Here is a 20113-nt window from a genome sequence, read left to right on the forward strand (position 1 = left end):
TATATTCTGATCATTTTCATCTCCCAGCTCTTCCCCACCCTTCCAACTCCAGGCCTTCTTCCTCTCTCTCTTAAGAAAACACATAGGCAAAAGCAACAATAAAAAACCCACAAATAAGCCGGGCGGTGGTGGCACACGCCTTTAATCCCAGCACTCGGGAGTCAGAGGCAGGTGGATCTTTGTGAGTTCGAGGCCAGCCTGGTCTACAGAGCGAGATCCAGGAAAAGGCGCAAAGCTACACAGAGAAACCCTGTATCAAAAAAACAACAACAACAAAAAAACCCCACAAATAATAATAATAATAATAATAATAATAATTTAAAAAAGGAATAAACTAATAAACAGAAACAGAGAAATGATACATATGCAGAGATACATATAAACAAAATCCATAAAAACACAAAATCAGGGCTGGAGAAATGGCTTAGAGGTTAAGAGCACTGACTGCTCTTCCAGAGGTCCTGAGTTCAATTCCCAGCAACCACATGGTGGCTCACAACCATCTGTAATAAGGTCTGGTGCCCTCTTCTGGTCATACATGCTGTATACATAATAAATAAGTAAATATTTAAAAAAAGCAAAACAACAACCAAAAAAACCCCACAAAATCAGAAACCTTAATATACAATCAAAAAATCAATAAGATTTTGTTTTGGCTATCTACTGCTGGGCATGGGGCCTACCCTTAAGTGTGGTTTGAAATGCCTTTGGAGAAACTAATTTTTTCTTTGCAAGGGGGAGTTGGAGGTAGCTTCTTGGTTAGGAATGGGAGCTTGTGTCTACTTCTCCATTTCAGTGCTGGACACTGTCTGGTTTGAACCTGTGCATGTGAGTTCATATGTGAGTCAGTCCTGTTGTGTTTCCTCGGTATTATCCGTCTTCTCTGGCTCTTAAAATCTTTCTGCCTCCTCTTCTACATAGTTTCTTCAGCCCTGAGGGGAGAGATTTGATGGAGACAACCTTTATTAGTTCCCATCTTCTGCAGGGGGAAGCTTCTCTGATGATGGCTGCTATAAGTATAGCAGAGTGCTGTGAGAAATCATTGCATTGCTGTGCTCCTTTAGCAGAACAGTAGTATTTGGTTTTCCCCTATATCTATGGCCTGTCTAGTCTCAGGTTCTTGGCCACCTAAGCAGTGTCAGGCATGGGTTCCATCTCATGGAGTGGGCTTTAAATTCAATCAGATAGTAGTTGGTTACTTCAACAATTGTGTTACTGTTTCACCAGTGTATCATACAAGCAGGTCACCATTGTAGATCAAAGAGTTTGTAGCTTGGTTTGTGTTCACATTTTCTTATAGTAGAATACAGAGTACCTTCCAGTACCATGAACTCTAGTCAGAGTTCACTCTTCTAAGGTGAAGGCTCTATGTAGGTACCAACGCTCTACTGCTCTGTGTTCAGTGAGATATGCAAGTGTTGTCTTTAGCTATAGGGCCTTATCATCAGTTTGTGGAGAGCAACGAATAGCCTTAGCTATTATTAATATTAATAATATTGTTATTATTAATAGCTTGAATTATTTGGCAGTGTCTATGGGGCCTCTTTGGCCAACAGCTCAATTAGTTGTAACCTGTTCCTGGCCCTGGAGGTCTTGTCTCCCCTGTTATTTGGTGACTCCATTTAGATTTCTTAAAATAGGTATATATTTTTAGAAGTGTCTACTATAGGTTTCCATATGGCCTCTCAAATTGCCCACAGTGTTAGCTGTCCCTTCTTTACCTCCCTTTTCCCTCCCTCTCTCCAATTAATCCTCCCATTCTTGTCTCTTCTGTCTCTTTCTAACTATATATTCTATTTTTCTTTCCTTGGGAAGTCCTCCTGTACCTTCTAGTTTCTTCCTCTATACCTAACCTCTGTGGTTATACTGATCGTAATGCCTATCAAAGGCTCAAAAGCTAACATCCACATATGATACTGTCTTTTGGGGTCTGGATTATGTCACTCGGGATGATTTTTTTTTTCTAGTTCCATCTATTACCTGCAAATTTTAATGATTTCTTTTTTTTTATAGCTGAATTGTGTAATTCCATCTTGTAAATGTACCACATTTTCTTTATCCGTTCATCTGTTGATGACATCCAGGCTGTTCCTAGTTCTGGCTATTATAAATAGAGCAGCAGTGAACATGGGAGAGCAAGTTTCTCAGTAGTCAGATGTAGAGTCCTTATGGGTACCTGCCCAAGAGCGGTACAGTTGGACCTTGAGGTGGATGGATTCCTAGCTTCTTGAGGAACCACCACACTGGTTTCCATATTGTCTGTAAAGTCTGCACTCCCCCAGCAATGATGAGTGTTTCCTTCCCCACACCCTGGCCAGTCTGAGCTGTCAATTGTTTCATTGATCTTTGACATTCTGACTGATGAAGGATGTAATCTCAAAGTAGATTTCCTTGATAACTAAGGATGCTGAACATTTAAGCGTTTCTCAACCATTTGTATTTCATCTTTTGAGAACTCTTATTTTGTTATGTACCCCATTTTTATTTTTATTTTTACTTTTTAAAGATTTATTTATTTATTATGTATACAGCATATATGACTGCAGGCCAGAAGAGGGCACCAGATCTCATTACAGATGGTTGTGAGCCACCATGTGGTTGCTGGGAATTGAACTCAGGACCTCTGGAAGAGTAGTCAGTGCTCCTAACCTCTGAGCCATCTCTCCAGCCTTATAGATTTTTTGTTTGTTTGTTTGCTTTTTTTTTTGTTTTTTGTTTTTTTGTTTTTTCGAGACAGGGTTTCTCTGTGTGGCTTTGTGCCTTTCCTGGAACTCGCTTTGGAGACCAGGCTGGCCTCGAACTCACAGAGATCCTCCTGCCTCTGCCTCCCGAGTGCTGGGATTAAAGGTGTGTGCCACCACTGCCCGTACCTCATTTTTAAGTTGGGTTGCTTTCTTGATGTCCAGTTTTGTTTTTTTTTAAGTTCTTTATATATTATAGATATTAATCCTCTATCAGATGTGTATGTAATTGGTAAAGCTCTTTCCCTATTCTGTAGCCTGCTGCTTTGTCCAAATGATGGTGTCCTTTGCTGTACAGAAGCCTTTCAATTTCTTCTTTTTTTTTTTTTTCAAGACAGTTTCTCTGTGTAGTCCTGACTGTCCTGGAACTTGCTTTGTAGACCAGGCTGGCCTTGAACTCAGAGATCCACCTGCCTCTGCCCCCTGAGTTCTGGGATTAAAGACTTCAATTTCATGATACCCCATTAGTGTTGTTCTTAGTGCCTGTTCTATCAGTGTCTCATTCAAAATGTCTTTTCCTGTGCCAATGAGTTCAAGACTATTCCCCACATCCTCTTCTATAAAATTCGGGGTATCTAGCCTTATGTTAAGGTCCTTGATTCATTTGTAGTTGAGTTTCATGCAGGGTGATTAATATGGGTCTGTTAGCATTCTTATACATGTAGCCATCAGCTTGACTTGACTAGCACAATTTGTTAAAGATGCTATCTTTTTTCGAGTGTGTATTTTGGGCTTTTTTTTTTTGTCAAAAATCAGGTATCCCTTGGTGTGTGAGCTTATGTCTAGGTCTTCAGTTTTATTCCAGTGATAAGCATTTCTGTTTGTATGCCAATACTGCTGTGGGATGTCCTGTATGCTGTAAATATATGTTGCTATGATTGACTGATAAATAAAACGCTGATTGGCCAGTAGCCAGGCAGGAAGGATAGTGTGGGCGGACAAGGAGGAGGAGAATTCTGGGAGGTGGAAGGCTGAGGCCTGGAGACGCTGCCAGCTGCCATGAGGAGAAGCATGATATAAGATACCAGCAAGCCATGAGCCATGTGGCAAGGTATAGATTTATAGAAATGGGTTAATTTAAGATATAAGAACAGATAGCAAGCAGCCTGCTACGCCATACAGTTTATAAGTAATATAAGTCTCTGTGTGTTTACTGGGGGTTGCGAATGGGAGAGATTTGTCCTGACCGTGGGCCAGGCAGGACTAGGAAACTTCAGCTACACAATACCATGCAGTTTTTATTACTATAGCTATGTAGAACCATTTGAGATTGGGGATGGTGATACCTCTGGCAGTTCTTTTATTATTTAGGATCGTTTTAGCTATCCTGTGTAATGAGTCTTTCTCTGTACCACCAGCTTCCAAATAACAACATGGAGACTTAATATTAATTATGAAAGCTTGGCCTTAGCTTAGGCTTGTTTTTAACTAGTTCTTATAACTTAAATTAACCCATTTCTGGGTTATGTACTGCACATGTGTGTCTCCTGGTGTCTCCTGTGTGCCTAGATTCCTTCTCCTCTTCCTTTCTCTCCCCGGAAATCCCACCTGTACCTCCTGCCTAGCTATTGGCTGTTCAGCTTTTTATTACAGCAGTCACAGCAATACACCTTCACACACTATACAAATATCCTACAACAGTCCTGCTTTTTTGTGTGTGTGTTTCCATATGAAGCTGAAAATTGTCGTTTCAAGTTCTGTGAAGAACTGTGTTGGAATTTTGATGGGATGTGTTGACTCTGTAGGTTGCTTTTTGTAGGGTGGCCATTTTCACTATGTTAATCCTACTGATCCATGAGCATGGGAGACCTTCCCATCTTCTGGTATTTCCTTCAGTTGTTTTAAGCTTTTATTATACAAGTCTTTCACTTGCTTGGTTAGACTTAACCCAAGATGTTTTTTCTGTAATTAAAGGTGTGTGCTACACTACCTGACTTTTTTTCTCCTACTCATGTCTTGAACTGTTTGCATTATTTCATTCCACTGTTTGTATTTTCACAGACTTCATTAAGGTATTTATTCATATCGTCTTTAAGGTCCTTGAACATATTCATAATTGCTATTTTCAAGTCCTTGTCTGGTGCTTCAGCTGTGTTGCATTTCTCAGGGCCTACCCTAGCAAGGCTACTGGGTTCTGGTGGAGGTGTATGTCTTGGCTGTTAATGGTTGTGTTTTTGCACTGGTGTCTAGGCATCTGGTGTTTGGGATCATCGAGGAGATTCTTGGTGTTGCTATCTGGTCTTGTCTTTGTTGAGCGGGTGTTCACTCCTTGGTTTCTGTTGCCTTCTCTGGATCTTAAGGAAGTGATGGCCGTGGGTTGTCTTGTAGTAAGTGCTTCTGGAAGTGGGTGGGTGGCAGAGAGAAGGGAATAGAGATAGGCTAGGAGAAAAGGCTGAGGGGGGCTTCAGGAAAGACCTATGGTGATCCTGTTCACACCTAGGGTGGGGTCCACAGGGAGTTGGAGGTGTAGGAGGATCAGGGGATCTTGGAAGTAGGTTGGTTACATTAAACTACAAATTTGAAAAGAGACAGAGATGGAAGGGCTAGGGGACGCTGGGTCTAGACTCAGAGCTGGAGGGGGTGGGAGTGGGGGACGGGGGCACTCCTGCAAGCAGGTTGTCACTGGGCTAAGGGTAAGAGTGGAAAGATCTTAATGGAGCACAGTGTGATTCACCTACCCTGCCAGGTATGGCCTCTGGGGGGCCTTTGGGATAGAGAGTGTTTCTAGGTATGGGGGCTGACACAAAGGAATGAGGATGAGTTGGAAGGGGGTGGTGTGCTGAGAAGGTCCATAGGGAGAAGGAAAGTTGCATGCATGCCAAGATTTGGCAGAGCTCCTTAAGAATGGATGGAGGGGGGAGGAGTCCCTGCAAGCAGGCTGCTACAGGGCTGGGGATGAGCCTGGAGAGATGATAGTGGAGGACAAGGAGAATGGAAATAGCCTACCTGAGCCCTAGCCTAGTGTGGCCACTGGGTTCCCAGGTAGAGAGTGTTCCTATGCATCAGTGGCTAACACAAAGGGAAGAGGGGTGGGAGGAGAGTTGGATCTGCTGGGTTTTTGTTTTAATATAAGAAACCCTCTATTTTTTTGTTTAGCAATATAATTGCATTGTTTGGTAACACCTTCAGGGTGCTGAGAGCCAGAATATTTTCAGCATTAGAAATATCAAGCCAGCAGCCTCTTTTGTTACAGGGATTTGCAGAAGCATTTTTGGAACATCTCTGGAAAAAGTTGCAGGATCCAAATAACCCCGCCATCATCAGGCAAGCTGCTGCGAATTATATTGGGAGCTTTTTGGCAAGAGCTAAATTCATTCCTCTTATGTAAGTAGCCTAATTTTCCAAATGCCTTTTTAATGTTTTGCTTTAGGAAGATTATAGTATTGTCCCAAGTCAAAGAAATAGGTCTTATATTTTTTGATCTGTCTTTGTAAAGCAAGGGGGGAAATGTTCACTACAATGCAAGGTGTTTTTATTTCTAAGAAGCAGTTTGAGAAGGAGAGGTCTCCATTTTGGATAATAGAAGGTACATGAGGCATTTGTTTGTGTGTTGAACCTGAAAGCCTGTCTCTGTTCATGGGTAGCACAGTGTTGTATATTGTTTTTAATCTTTTTGTAGGTTTGTCCTTTTTCATTTGCTTTCCAAATCAATTGTGTCTGTTTGATCTGGAGAAAACCCCTTTGAAGGTAATTGGGGGTGGGATGGAGCTCAGTGGTAAAGTACGTTTGGCACATGCAAAGCTCTGGGTTCAACCCCCAGCACTGAGACTGGCCCCTAGAGATGCCCTACAGTGATGTAGGGCATCTCTAGGGGCCAGTTTCATCAGGGGTTCCACAAGATACAGGCAGAGATGCTGTTAAACCACTCCCCAGTCAACTAAAAGTCTTGTGGTTCCAGTTTTTGAGGCCAGATGGGAAGAAGCCCTGATCCTTTTAGCCACATTGCTATTGGGCTGGAAGCTAAGCCAGGAAACCTCAACTGAGTTGGAAAAACCCAGCTCCATCCCTGAATTTTTGTCCTTTTTGTTCCATTTTGGTTTTTGGAGACAAAGTCTTTCTCTGGAACCCAGGTTGGCCTCAGCTCCAGACCCTCCTTCAGTTTGCTCAGTGCCGGGATTACAGGCCTTTGCTCCCGTGCCTAGCTTCTTGGGACATCCCTAAGGCCTCTTGCTCTGCAGAAGTAAGTGCATCACAGAGTTGGAAGGCATTCTTTAGTCCCAGTACTGGGGAGGCAGAGGCAGGTGAGCTCTGAGTTCGAGGCCAGTCTGGTCTATAGACCGAGGTCCAGGACAGCTAGAACTACACAGAAATACTGTCTAGGGTGGGGATGGGAGACAACAAAAAAAAAAAACCCACAAAAACTAAAAAACAACAAAAAAAAATTGGAAGGCAACTTCCTACCACCTGTCCTTTCCTTCTGCCTTTCTCTGCGCACGGGTAAAGTTTTTGGTGGGTTTAGTTTTGGTGCTGGGGATGGAACCCAGGACCTCGTGCATGTTAAGCAATTGCTTACCACTGAGCTACATCCCACCCTGTGGGTCCTATTTGAGCCTTTATAATGGATAGTGAAAGACAAGTGTGTGTTTCTGTCTCTAGCTTTTTGATGAAGCCAATAACACCAACTTTCTCTCTTTCCAGCACTGTAAAGTCATGCCTGGATCTTTTGGTTAACTGGCTGCACATGTATCTTAATAACCAGGATTCAGGAACAAAGGCTTTTTGTGATGTTGCACTCCATGGACCATTTTATTCAGCCTGCCAAGCTGTATTCTACACTTTCGTTTTTAGACACAAGCAGCTTTTGAGTGGAAACTTGAAGGAAGGTAGATAATGTGTGTTCAGGCTGGGTTTTCTTATTGTATTTGGACGTTTGGGGCAGTACTGTCTTGCCTTGGGTTGATGCTTTATTGTAAATGTGTGAGAAGGGTTGGTGGAATTTGCTGCCACAGTGTAGCCACGGCATCATGGGCCTGCAAAGGAGAGCAAGGGTAGACTGAGGTGTGAGACTCTGGGTTTACTTCAAGAATGAACACTTTTTATTTTTCCCCCACTGGTGTTTATGTATTGTTTAGGTAGCTACTAGAGAAATCACTGCAAAGGAGTCAGAGCAAAGGGTATCTTTGATCCGCTTATTTGAGCTCTTCCTTCTTCACTTCCCAGCCCTTGTGGCCTTGTTTTGCCACAGGAGAAATTCCTCCTAGTCCAGTGGTTTGCAACCTTCCACGCACACACTGTATGATGTGGAGGTCAGAGGACAACTTGCAGGAGTCAATTCTCTTCCAATATGTGTGTCCTGGGGAATCAAACTTGGTTGTCAGGTTTGGTGGCAGGCACTTTTTATCTGATAAGCCATCTCGCCAGCCCTAGGCCAAGAATCTTGATTAGAGAGGAAATACTTTTTGCAAGCCAACACATCTATTTCTTTCTTTTTAAAATTTATTTTATGTTTATGGGTGTTTTACCTGCATGCATATCTGTGTGCCATGTGCATGTAGTGACTTCAGAGGCCAGAAGTAGGTATCTTTGTGACTTTGTGATCTTTGTGATTGTAGTTTTAAACAGTTGTTAGCCACTATGTGAGTGCTGGGAACTGAACCCAGGTCCTCTACAAGAGCAACAGTAGTCTCCATAGATAGGCCATGCAGCCTCTACCATATCTACTTGTTATTTTAAAATTGTTTTGAGTCAGGTTCACACTTGGTAGCTCAAGCTACTTTGGAATTGGTCCTCTTGCCTCAGCCTTCCAAGGGCTGGGATCACAGGTGTGTACTGTACCTGGCTTTGCTTATGTAATTTTAAATAAATAAATATAGATGTATATACACACACATATTTTAAATATATATCACATGTGATATATATGATATGTAGTATTATTATATATGTTAGATTTATTCATTTTATAGAATGTATATGGGAGTTTTGCCTGCATGTATGTATATGCACCGTGTGTGTGCCTGGTGCCATGGAGGTCAGAAGAAGGCATCTGATCTCCTGGAACTGGAGCCACAGACAGCTGTGAGCTGCAATATGGGTGCTTGGAACTGAGTCCAGGTCCTTTGTAAGAGAGCTATAAGTGCTCTTAATCACTGGGACCTCTCTCCAGCCCCTGTGTAATTTTTAAATTAAAGCATATATCAAAAATTACTATGTAAACAAACATAAATTGGTCTGTTTACTGCAAAATAATAAATATCTGTATTTTATCAAAAAAAAATTTTTTTTGATGTGATTCCGATATGGAGCCCAGGTTGGCTTTAATTCATAACCCTTCTACTCCATCCTGGGCTGGGATTCCATTGTAGGAGGGAATTCATTAGCTGCAAGAGAGAGGTTTATGTTACAAGGACTGATGGGGAGAGGGAGAAAATACACACAGTACCTTGTACCTAAGAATGGGTGCTTCTGTGCTTTGTCTCCTTCATGCACTCAGTCTGCTCTGAGCTGTCAGATACCGATTCCAGGTTGCCATGTGTCTAGTTAGGGTTTCTATTGCTGTGAAGAGACACCGTGACCACAGGAAGTATTAAAAGGAAAACACTGATTTGGGGCTGGCTTACAGTTTCAGAGACGGGAAGCATGGCAGCATGCAGGCAGACAAGGTGCTGGAAAAAGAGCTGGGAGAGAGTTCTACATCTTGATCTGCGGCAGCGGAAGGAGGCGGTGTGCCACACAGGGCAAAGGTTGAACATATGAGACCTCAAAGCCTGCCCCCACAGTGACACACTTCATCCAATAAGGCCATAGCTACTCCAACAAGGCCACACCTCCTACTAGTGCCATTCCTTATGGGCCAAGTATTCGAACACATGAGTCTGTGGGGGGCCATTCCTATTCTAACCACCACACTATATAATCCCTCACCTGTCAGGAACTTTGGTTTCTTTCTTCAGAAAAGCTGTACTGATTGACAGCAGTTGGCTTGAACTTTATTCCTGTATTTCTGCAAATAACTTCTTGATAATGTCTTTATTTTGGGGCATGCTGGGGCTCAAGCCCGTCCTAAGCACACATTCTACACACATTCTAATAATTTGTGCTTTTAAAGATAATCTTAGCGACCCTCCCCCTTTTTTTTAATCAAAGGTTTGCGGTATCTTCAGAGTCTAAACTTTGAGCGTGTCGTGCTGAGCCAGCTGAACCCTCTGAAGATATGCCTACCATCGGTGGTTAATTTTTTTGCTGCTGTCACAAAGTAAGTCATTTGCATTTCCATTATGGATATTTAAAAAGTCAAGGGGTGGAACTGTTGTGCTGGCTGCCATGCGCTCTGGCACTGAGAGTAATTCCAGTACATTTTGGAGAGCAATACACATGAAGAAACCAGTAATGCTGTTCCTTGAAAGAATACTGCATTCAGCTCTTTCATTCTTCAGCGACACTGGGAGTCAAGCCTACTTTTATCCAGAGAGGCCTAGGCACTCTGAAATACTTAATAGGCAAACTAGTAAGCTGAGAGATACAAATAAATCACAGATACTTAGTTCAGGGAAATACATATTAGTAACAAAACAAACTGGAGGGGAGCTCGATGGTTAAAGGTTGGGATAACTGAGTGTGGCTCTCAGGAAGTGCTTGGCAACAGTAGAAAGTTTCTGAGTGCACAACCACAAACAATGAATTCAGAATCAAACAGTAATGAATCTGAGGTGTTCCTGAAAGTGTGTGGCACATCATCCCCCATTAGTTCTGAACACGGAGCTCTGTACTGCCTGTGCCTACCTGACTCAGACACTGGCTCAGACTTAGGACTACAGCATGGCATCATGGCAGTGTTTTTACTGTATGCACAAATTTTCTCCCCTTATAGGAATGTAACGGTTTAATTATAGAAAACAAAGGCTTAATACTTTCCTATTATCATTCTTCAGCATGTAAATATGGAATCAGTATATCTTTGGGTTGTATTGTGTTTCCATGTTTGATTTTCATTGATGCTGACTTGAATTTCATGAAAATCTTCAAGTGAATTTTTGCTTAAGAACAGCACTGCCATCAGTGAGCCCAGTTTCCTTCCGCCCTGTGCCAAGATTAAAAGTATGCATGGCACCTGGGTGGGGTTTTTTTTGTTTTGTTTTTTGGGTTTTTTGTTTGGTTTGGTTTTTTTTTTTTTTTTTTTTTTTTTTTTTCCTCTTCTCTCCGAGACAGGGTTACTGAGTAGTCTTGTTTGTCCTGGAACTAGCTCTGTAGACCAGGCTGACCTTGAACTCACAGACATCTGCCTGTGTGTGCCACCATGCCTACCTATACCTGGCTTTTTTAAAAAAAGTATTTATTTTTGTGTGCATGAGTGTTTTGCCTACAAGTATGTCATGTGTCTGTGCAGCACCTTTGTGCCTGGTGCCCACCGAGGCCAGAAGAGAATGTCCAATATCATAAGACTGGAGTCTCAGATAGTTAGTTGTGAGCCACCATATGGATGCTGGGAATCAAACCTGTGTCTTCTGGAAGAAAAGCCAGTGCTGAATCATTGAGCCATCACTGACACTTGTTCTTTAAAATATAGGCTCTGGGGATGGCTTAGGCTCTCAAACTTTACTGAGTTACATTCACCAGTTCCAATTAAAAAGTAATCAGATGCTTTCTGTAATGCCTTTTCTGGGAAGTCATAGTTGGCTGGAAATGAGCTTGTAAGCTACAATGCGGCTTAGCAGTAACATACTGAGTACATGAGGCCCTGGACTGTGCAAAAAAAACCAAAACAAACAAAAAGAAAAACATGCTCATTCTTGTCATCTTGGCACTTGGGAGGCTAAGGCCAGAGAATCAAGAGTTTGAGGTCGGTCTGCTACATGGTGAAACCCTGTCTGAGAACATAAAAGAGGACCATAGCTGGTGTGTGGCTCATGCCTGTAATGCTAATACTTGGAGGCTGAGGCTAGAAGATTGCCAAGGCTACAGAATGAGACCCTGCCTGAAAAAAAAGTCAGCTTTAGTCAAGTCCTTCTGTAAAATTCAGAATATCTCCACTGGCATCTACTCTTGGCCCCTAGTAAACAGTGAGTCATTTTTTTCATGAGTTCTAATTCTTTTTGAAAACAGAAAATAGATACCTTCCTATTGTGCTGAGCACTTTAACCTTGCAAGTGTATTCGCTTTTCATAATACCCATTAATCTCAGCCTGATTTGGTGTTCTGTTTCCTTCTCCTTAGCAGATATGCAGATACCTGGCCCAGAGTGCTCACCCTAAGTGGTCCTGTTTCTTGTTGTCCTCATTATACCCAGCAGTGTCTGTATTACAGCTGTAATCTGTCCATCACGACCCACAGGGGTGACCCCAGCATGGTTATATTTTATCTTCTTTGTTGTATGTCCCACAGTAAGTACCAGCTTGTGTTCTGCTACACCATCATGGAGAGGAACAATCGCCAGATGCTCCCTGTTATTAGAAGTACAGCTGGTGGAGATTCTGTGCAGACCTGTACCAACCCACTGGACACTTTTTTTCCCTTTGACCCTTGTGTGCTTAAGAGGTAGGTCCTCTCAGTTGACTCTGTGGGACATACTTGCTCTTCCCAAGGATGGGATTGAGAGTTGCTTTGTCCTATGTGGGCTTCCTGACTGTTAATTTGGCTAATGGTGAATGTCACAGGCCCTAGACTGCTTCACAAGCACACCATGGCTGTGCTCATGTTTCCCTAAGCCCAGGGGGTACTGAGGCCTTTTTCATTTTTTTGTTCTTTGTTTTCCTTTCAAGTGGTTGGTTTAAGTGGGGTGGTTTAACTGGGGGTGGGTGAGAGGGTGCTGCCAGCTTTTGGCCTCTTAGTTTTCTGCCAACATTCTATTTCCTTTAAAGACCAAATCCATCCCAGGGCCTATGATTTATCTAGATGGGTTGTTCTGGAAAACCACCACGCCATTCTTGGTGTTTGTATATTTTGGCTAACTGCAGTTTCTTTTCTTTCTTTTTTTTTAAGTTTGTTTGTTTTTGTTTTATGAGTGTTTTACCTGCATGTGTACATGTGTATCATGTGCTTGCCTCATGCCTGTGGAGATAGAAGAGAGGTAGGATCCTTTGTAAGAATAGCTAGTACTCTTAATAAGTCAAGATGGCTGATGTCATCTGAGTTAGTTTTCTAGACTTACTGTCTAGCAGATTCCTGTAGAAGTTCCAGAATATCAATCTGTTTGTACATATGATAACTTGTCAGTCACTGAGTGGGTCAGAAGCCGTTTCCCTTGGAGTCTGAGGGACAGAAGATAACTGCTCCCCTGTGTGACTGGGGAAGAAGCCCTAATAGACGAAACCTCAGGACTCACAGCACCCTGTCACCTCTAGTTCTTACTTCCTGCTGTGGCATGTGGGTCTGAGAAGAGAGAGAAGGTGTTGGGATTGTTGGCTACATAGTCATTTACTTTGAAATGCCATCCTTGTTGGCAGGTCAAAGAAGTTTATTGATCCTATTTATCAGATTTGGGAAGACATGAGTGCTGAAGAGCTACAAGAATTTAAGAAACCCACTACAAAGGTAAATTTGTGATGAAGGCACTTGGTGAAAGTCTCATGTAGTTACAGACCACAGTAAACACTGTAAACGCTGCTTGAGTCCAAGCCCAGGTTATGTTATTAGTAATAGAGAGGATTTGTGGGGTTCTGTTTCATTTATTTCTATCATGGGGGTTTCATGACGTTCTAGGCCCTTCCTTCCCGTCACCGAGAACTGTTTCCCACCATACTAGGCAGTTCTTTTTTTTGTATGTGTTTGTGTGTATGTGTGTGAGGTCAGGTGTGTGCATGTGTGTGGAAACCAGCCTTAGTGTTGGGCCTTAGGAGCTATTCACCTTAGTTTGTAAGACAGGGTCTTTGATTGACTGGAGTTTTCCAAGTAGGCTAGTCTGGCCAGCCCAGGGAACCTGCCTGTCTCCGCCTTCTCGAGGCGAGGTTCCATGTGTATGTTGTACTTTGTTTGTTTGTTTATTCATCCATTTATTTATTTATTCATTCATTTATTTATTTTGGTTTTTTTCAAGACAGGATTTCCTTGCATAGCCCTAGCTGTCTTGGAACTCATAGACCAGGCTGGCTTCGAACTCAGGGATGTACCTACCTCTGCCTCCTGAGTGCTGGGATTAAAGGCATGTGCCATCATGCCCGGCCTTTTTTTTTTTTTTTTTTTTTAATTTTATTTTATTTATGAGTGCATTACATGTATATCTACATGCCAGAAGAGGGCACCAGATCTCATTACAGATGGTTGTGAGCCACCATGTGGTTGCTGGGAATTGAACTCAGGACCTCTGGAAGAGCAGCCAGTGCTCTTAACCTCTGAGCCATCTCTCCAGCTTTATTTTTATTTTATTACTCAGCTTTATTTTTATTTTTATTATTTGTTTGTTTGTTTGGGTTTTTGGGGGACAAGGTTTCTCTGTGTAGCCCTGGCTGTCCTGGAACTCGCTCTGAAGACCAGACTAGCCTCAAACTCAGAGATCCTCCTGCCTCTGCCTCTGACATGCTGGGATTAAAGGTGGGCGCCACGACTGTCAGCAGCTTACCTGACTTTTCGAAATGTGAGTACTGGGGACTGAGTCAAACCCTTGCGCTGTGCAGCGAGTGCGTCGCCGACTGAGCAGTTTTGCTAGCCCCGTCTGTAATGACTTTGGGAGGTAAACGTTGGTTGGAAGTAAGCTTGCCGGCTGTAATGTGGCTTAGTGGTAGAGCGCTTGACTAGCGTGCTTGAGGCCCTGGGTTCCACCCCAGCACTGCAAAGCTGGGGTGTCAGTCCGCTCATGCCTGCTGTCTTAAGCACCAGAAGATCAAGAGTTCTGAGGCTTGTCTGCTACAGAGTGAGCCTCTGTCTGGGAGTATATAAGGAGGAGCTGAGAAGGAAGACAGCTGGGAATAGCTGTGCCTGTGATCACAGGACTTCAGAGACTGGTGTTACAGATGGCTGAGGCTATGGGATGAGACCCTGTCTAAAAACAAACAGAATGAGATCCTAACAGAGCTTCGCTGCCCCCATTTATCTGCTCATTTACCACCAAATACAAATGTCACTCAGCTCATTGTAAAGTCTGCTCCTGTTTTGGGATCCTCAGGAATACACAGACTTGTGTCATTCCTCAAGCTTCTTGACGTGGAGCCAGCATAGTCCTACCCAACGAGAATTTAGATCTAAGACAGTGCCTCTTAACCTGTGAGTTGTGATGGGGTCACGACCCCATTGGGGGTGACCCTGTTGAGAGTCAAGATGATCCTTTCACAGGGGTACCTAAGACCATTGGAAAACACAGATACTTACATTACGATTTATAACAATAGCAAAATTAGTTATGAAGTAGCAATGAAAATAATTTTATTGTTGGGGTCACCACAGTGTGAGGAGCTGTATTAAAGGGTCACGGCATTAGGAAGTTTGAGAATCCCTGCTCTAGAGGAAATGGGTGATGTTACTGTCTGTAGCACTCTGACCCCCACATTCAGCATCATAATGTACTTGTTCAGTTGGGAGCTTTCACTGGCGTGGGACTTTCCAGTTAGGCTGGACTTGATGGCTGTTTTTGTTTCCCCAGTGCTGGGATGTTTTGGGGATGGAGTCTGCTCCCTGTTTACTGACTGAGTAATTTCTCTGGCTCAGGAAAGGAATTCTTAAGCTTTTCATTAAAAAAAAAAAAGTTAGGGGTCCTGGAGAGGTGGGTCATCAGTTAAGAACATTTATTTAGACTCTTCCAGAGGACCCAGGTTCAATTCCCAGCACCCACCTAGCAGCTCACAACCATCTGTAACTCTGGTTCCACAGGATCAGACACATTCTTTTGACCGTCGGAGGCAAAATACTCATATATATAAAATAAATTAAAAAAAAATTTAGGACCAGGCATGGTGGTGTACACCTTTAATCCAGCACCCAGGAGGCAGAGGCAGGAGGATCTCTGAGTTCGAGGCCAGCCTGTTCTACAGAGTGAGTTCAAGGACAGCCAGGACTAAATAGAGAAACCCTGACTTGAAAGACTGAAAAACAAAATTAAAAAAAAAAAAATCAGTTGTGTGTGTACACCAAGTCAGAGGACAGCTGGTGGGGTTTGGTTCATTTCTTTCACGTGTTGGTCTACACTCAGGTTGCCGGGCTTGGTGACAAGCCCCTTTCCCTGCTGCACCATCTCAGCAGCCCGTGAAGACTTTTCAGACTAGCGCTGTGACATCAACACTCTGTTCTCTGCACAGGAGCTAGTGGAGGACGAAGATGACGACTTTCTGAAAGGTGAAGTGCCCCAGAGCGATGTGGTGATCGGCCTTACCCCGAGCTCCTTGGACGCCCACTTCCGAAGTCCTTCCAGCAGTGTGGGCTCCCCACCTGTGCTGTACATGCCAGGCCAGCCCCACTCACCTCCAAGACCTGTGATTGAACTGTGATTGCTCTTCCAGGGCCCCGAGCCCCACCACTGGACCCACATTGGACTAGTCTCTGCCTCATATGTCCAGCTTCCATGCTGGTTGGACTTGGGCCAGTATCTGAAGGGACCCAGGTTGTGTGTGTTTGCTCCTTATGGACAGAGGGAAGAACAAGTGTCGAGTGCAATATTTCACAGGGGGCATATCAGTCAGTGCCGATGCTTAGAGTGTTGGCTTAATGTGGAGTGTCTGCCTGCAGCCTGCTGATGGAACTGCTAGATGCATGCTAGTGTCACATCCTAGCAGATAAGCTTTTCACAGGTTTCTTACTATCAGAACCACAGGCATAGGACTTTGTTGGTCTTGTTTTGATGAGAAATCTTCCAAGATCCTGCCTATGAATACCCTTTAAGTAGATCCTGCTTACAGTGGCATAATGGTTTCCTTTTGACTAGAAGTATATTTGTGATGTAGGATACAGAGGGAAATCCCAGGCAGTGGTGAAATGCCAAGTATTTGGGTTGACTTCAACCAAGGGAACACAAAGGACTGCAGAGGGGCCAAGAAGCCGGGAAGAAAGAAAGGATTCAGAGAAACAGGAAAAGGGACTGGTGCAGGAGAGTGGTTTTGACATGAACACAGATGCATCCCCTGTACCTCAGGCTGACCAAGCAGCCTGGGTGTCTGAAAAGTAGTTTAACAACTTGTACAACATGGACTCAGCCTGGAGAGCTGCTCTCATCCTCAACAGCCAGGCCTGCTCCGTAGCAGGCCTGTGTGAGGACTTCAGAGGTATCCTTCCCTGGGATCCTTACATGTGAACTTTGTATTTGTGAAATGGCCCTTTAAGTATATTTAATTTTTTTTGCCACTTATATTTATTGAAAGGCAAACAATATTTTCTTGGTCACAATATTTTTAATGGACTTCCTCTCAATGTTTATATACTCTTGTGTAATGACACTGATGCAGATGCCCTCTAGATTTCAGTCTACCTGTTAATACCTTTTTGGAACAAAGAAATTTTTATTGCTTTAAAAAGCTTTCACCACAAGGCAGGCAGATCCCTGAGTTCCAGGCCAGCCTCAGTGGAAAGTCACTAGGAAACCTCAAGGTTCTGTTGTAACTGCTGACAGAAAGATGCAAAGAAATGTATCCATAGATGCTGACATGGTGTGAGGTTTGGGAAGTAGCTAGAATGAAGAAGGTGTGTTGATAAATAAACCTTTGCAAAGGGGCTTGAGGAAAAAAAATTCATTGTGAAAAATTAAAGAATGGTGTAGTTCACCTGGCACTTCCTACTCATGTCAACGAGGCCTTTAATAATGACTCCCCATCATTTTCCCATGATTGGTGTGTTTAAGTCTTAGCTTCCTGCTCCATTAAAGGGGGGTGGGATGGTTCAGAAAGGATTGGGCAGTGGTTAGGATGTTCTCCATGGTTTGAACAAACCCATGAAAACACTTCAGAGAAATTCTGTGCCATCTGGACATGTGGTATACCTATGATTTCACCACTCGGGACGCTGAAGCAGTATTTTAAGTTAAAGCTAGACATAGTGAGATACGTTTTTAAAAAACTGAACATCCATGGAAGAAAGTAGTATTTTCCTTGGAAAAAAAGAATAATTTTCTTTTTAGTACTGAGGATGAAACGAGGGTCTTTCTTACACACACACCTAGACAGGTTTTGCTGTCCTGAGATGAGAGGAGTTGGCAAGCACTGGAGTTTACAGCTGCATCCTTAGGATTGTCTGGGGACTGGAGGGCTCCGAATGCTAAGCACACACTGCAGCTGCCTTCCTGCATGCTTTTTTTTCTAAACCATAGAGCCTCTGTGGCTCATAGGACGCATCCTGTGCTTTCCTTCTGCATGTTTCAGTCATTGTGCTTAGGTCCTGAATTTGTGATCTGGTGCCTCAGTGCAGTTAGCTTTCATTCTCATACACAGGCTGTAAGCTGCATTCAGTGCTGGCATTCTTCCACTGTTTACGAAGTTGTTACGTAATACTCTTTTAAAACATTTCACTTGATAGGGATTGATCCTCAGACTCTGCCACAAAAGTGTGTTTCCACTGACCCACACTCCTAGCTTTCCCACATCCAATTTTTAGAATTATGTACATTGATGGAAAACAGTTCAGTTTAGCACTTTCTACCCTTAAGCATGTAACTATTTAATTGTTCAGGATACTTTCACATTCCTGTCTTCAGGTTTGTGTAAAACTATGTGATCCAAAGCCATAATCAGGTGGATGGCTGTGTGGACAATAGCACTTGCTCCTTTAGCAGAAGACAAGTTCTGCCCACAGCACCCACAGCAGGCGTCTCACAGCTGCCTGTAGTGCCAGCTCCAGGGATCTAACAGTCTGCGTGTTTTAGGCACTTGCACTCACATAAGTCCTAATAAAAATTAAAAAGCCACATCTCAGTACTTGTGAGGCTAAGTCAGGACTGTCATGAATTCAAGATTAACCTAGGCTATGCAGTGAGCTCCAGGCCAGCCTGAGTTGCAGAGGGAGCACCTGTGTTGTGATCCAATGTCCTAGGAGCCACACAACTGCCATTCTGGGGAGTTCGGCTGAGCCCCTTGCAAAAGAATAATCCCAGCTGGGCTTGTTGACTATTTGCATCCAGCCACAGGGGTGGAAAGGGGGTGAGAGGAGTCGTATGCAACTCTGCCTTAATTGCATGGGGCATCAGAATAGTTAGGCCTGGGAATAGTAGGGGAGGGGGCCTCTTATTCCTGCTAAGTAAAGACCTTCCAGATGCAGCTGGTTGGGTGGAGGCACTCATATTTCTGTAGGTAAACCCTCACCTGTTGAGGATTGTCTCAGCATGGGTGTGTGAGTTCATTTGGATCTGTGAAGATTCAGAGGCACCTTAAAGTATGAATCTAGCCTTTCTCAGCTGCAGGAGGGTCCAGCCTGTAAGGACTGAAGCACTTTCCCTTAGCCCAGGGCATTTTTATTTTCTATTAGCCAGTTAATCTCTGTATGCTCAAAACAACCTGAAAGGAACTCCCAAAGATAAAATGCCAAGTGTAAATTCCTTGATTTCTCAGGTACCATGGCTTTCTGGGTTTCCTGAATCAAGTTTTGCATAGGCCTTTGATCCTTGGGAGACTCTGACAAGATTCACATAGGGTGATAAGAGAAACAAAAGGTATGGATTAGGGCTAGGTGCTACTCTCTGGAGCCAGGCCAGGAGCAGCTCAGCAGGAACGCAGTCACACTCACCTAATGCTCTAAGAAAGTCCAAAACCTCATTCCACTCTACAGAGTGAACTTTAGTGGAATCATGCTGAGGGTTGTCACTGGGACCTTATGTGTCCTGGTTGGTCTTCTACACAAACTTAGAATTAACACAAGCTAGAGTCATCTAGGAAGAGGAACCTCCATTGAGAAAATGCCTCCATCAGATTGCCTATAGGCAAGTCTGCAGGGCATTTTCTTGATTAATGATTGATGTGGAAGGGCCCAGCTCACAGGGGCAGTACCACCCCAGGCAGGAGGAAAGCAAGCTATACAAGCCAGTTTTGCCATTGGCCTCAAGTTTCTGCCCTGATTTCTCTTCAATCTCAATCTATCAGACCTCTGAAACAATGGATCCCAAAGAAATTAATTTCTCCAGGAATCTCATGCTGGAAGAAGGAAAAGACACCAGTCAGGAGAACTTGTCTCCAGGAGAGATTTCAGAGTTCTAACAACTTGCTTATACCACAGAATGAGACTAAAGTCCAGATGATGGGTTGACCCAAACCAACAGGAATAAGGGCCTTGAACACCAAGGTCAGTTGAGTGGGAGGACCAGGGATGAGAAATAGAGGGGAAATAAAGACAAAAGCAGTAAGTAATAGCTGGGACCCTGGAGGTCTTCCAGAAGCTGATGATTTATATGCCATGTAAGTTTATTAAGAAGTACAGCATATTTGCGGGGGGTGGGGGGGAGGCTAAGCAGACAATGTTGACAGAAATCACAAGATACAGAAATCACAAGATACCGCAAACATAGCTACCTTAGGGCTGATAACCACAACCCA

The 20113-nt window shown here is 43.4% G+C and overlaps 1 protein-coding gene across 1 annotated transcript in view; it reads left to right on the forward strand.

Moving 5' to 3' along the window:
- The window catches only part of Rrn3 (RRN3 homolog, RNA polymerase I transcription factor), a 43719-nt gene extending 26346 nt beyond the window's left edge, over nucleotides 1–17373 (forward strand). The window contains 7 exon segments of the mRNA XM_052759576.1: nucleotides 5935–6065; nucleotides 7380–7564; nucleotides 9828–9936; nucleotides 12063–12215; nucleotides 13124–13211; nucleotides 15905–16055; nucleotides 16058–17373. Coding sequence (XP_052615536.1) covers nucleotides 5935–6065; nucleotides 7380–7564; nucleotides 9828–9936; nucleotides 12063–12215; nucleotides 13124–13211; nucleotides 15905–16055; nucleotides 16058–16086 — 846 coding nt within the window. The 3' untranslated portion in view covers nucleotides 16087–17373.
- The last annotated feature ends 2740 nt before the right edge of the window (nucleotides 17374–20113 follow it).

The sequence above is a fragment of the Peromyscus californicus genome, unplaced genomic scaffold (assembly GCF_007827085.1).
Source record: "Peromyscus californicus insignis strain IS unplaced genomic scaffold, ASM782708v3 Scaffold_3__1_contigs__length_106647218, whole genome shotgun sequence".
Lineage (NCBI taxonomy): Eukaryota > Metazoa > Chordata > Mammalia > Rodentia > Cricetidae > Peromyscus > Peromyscus californicus.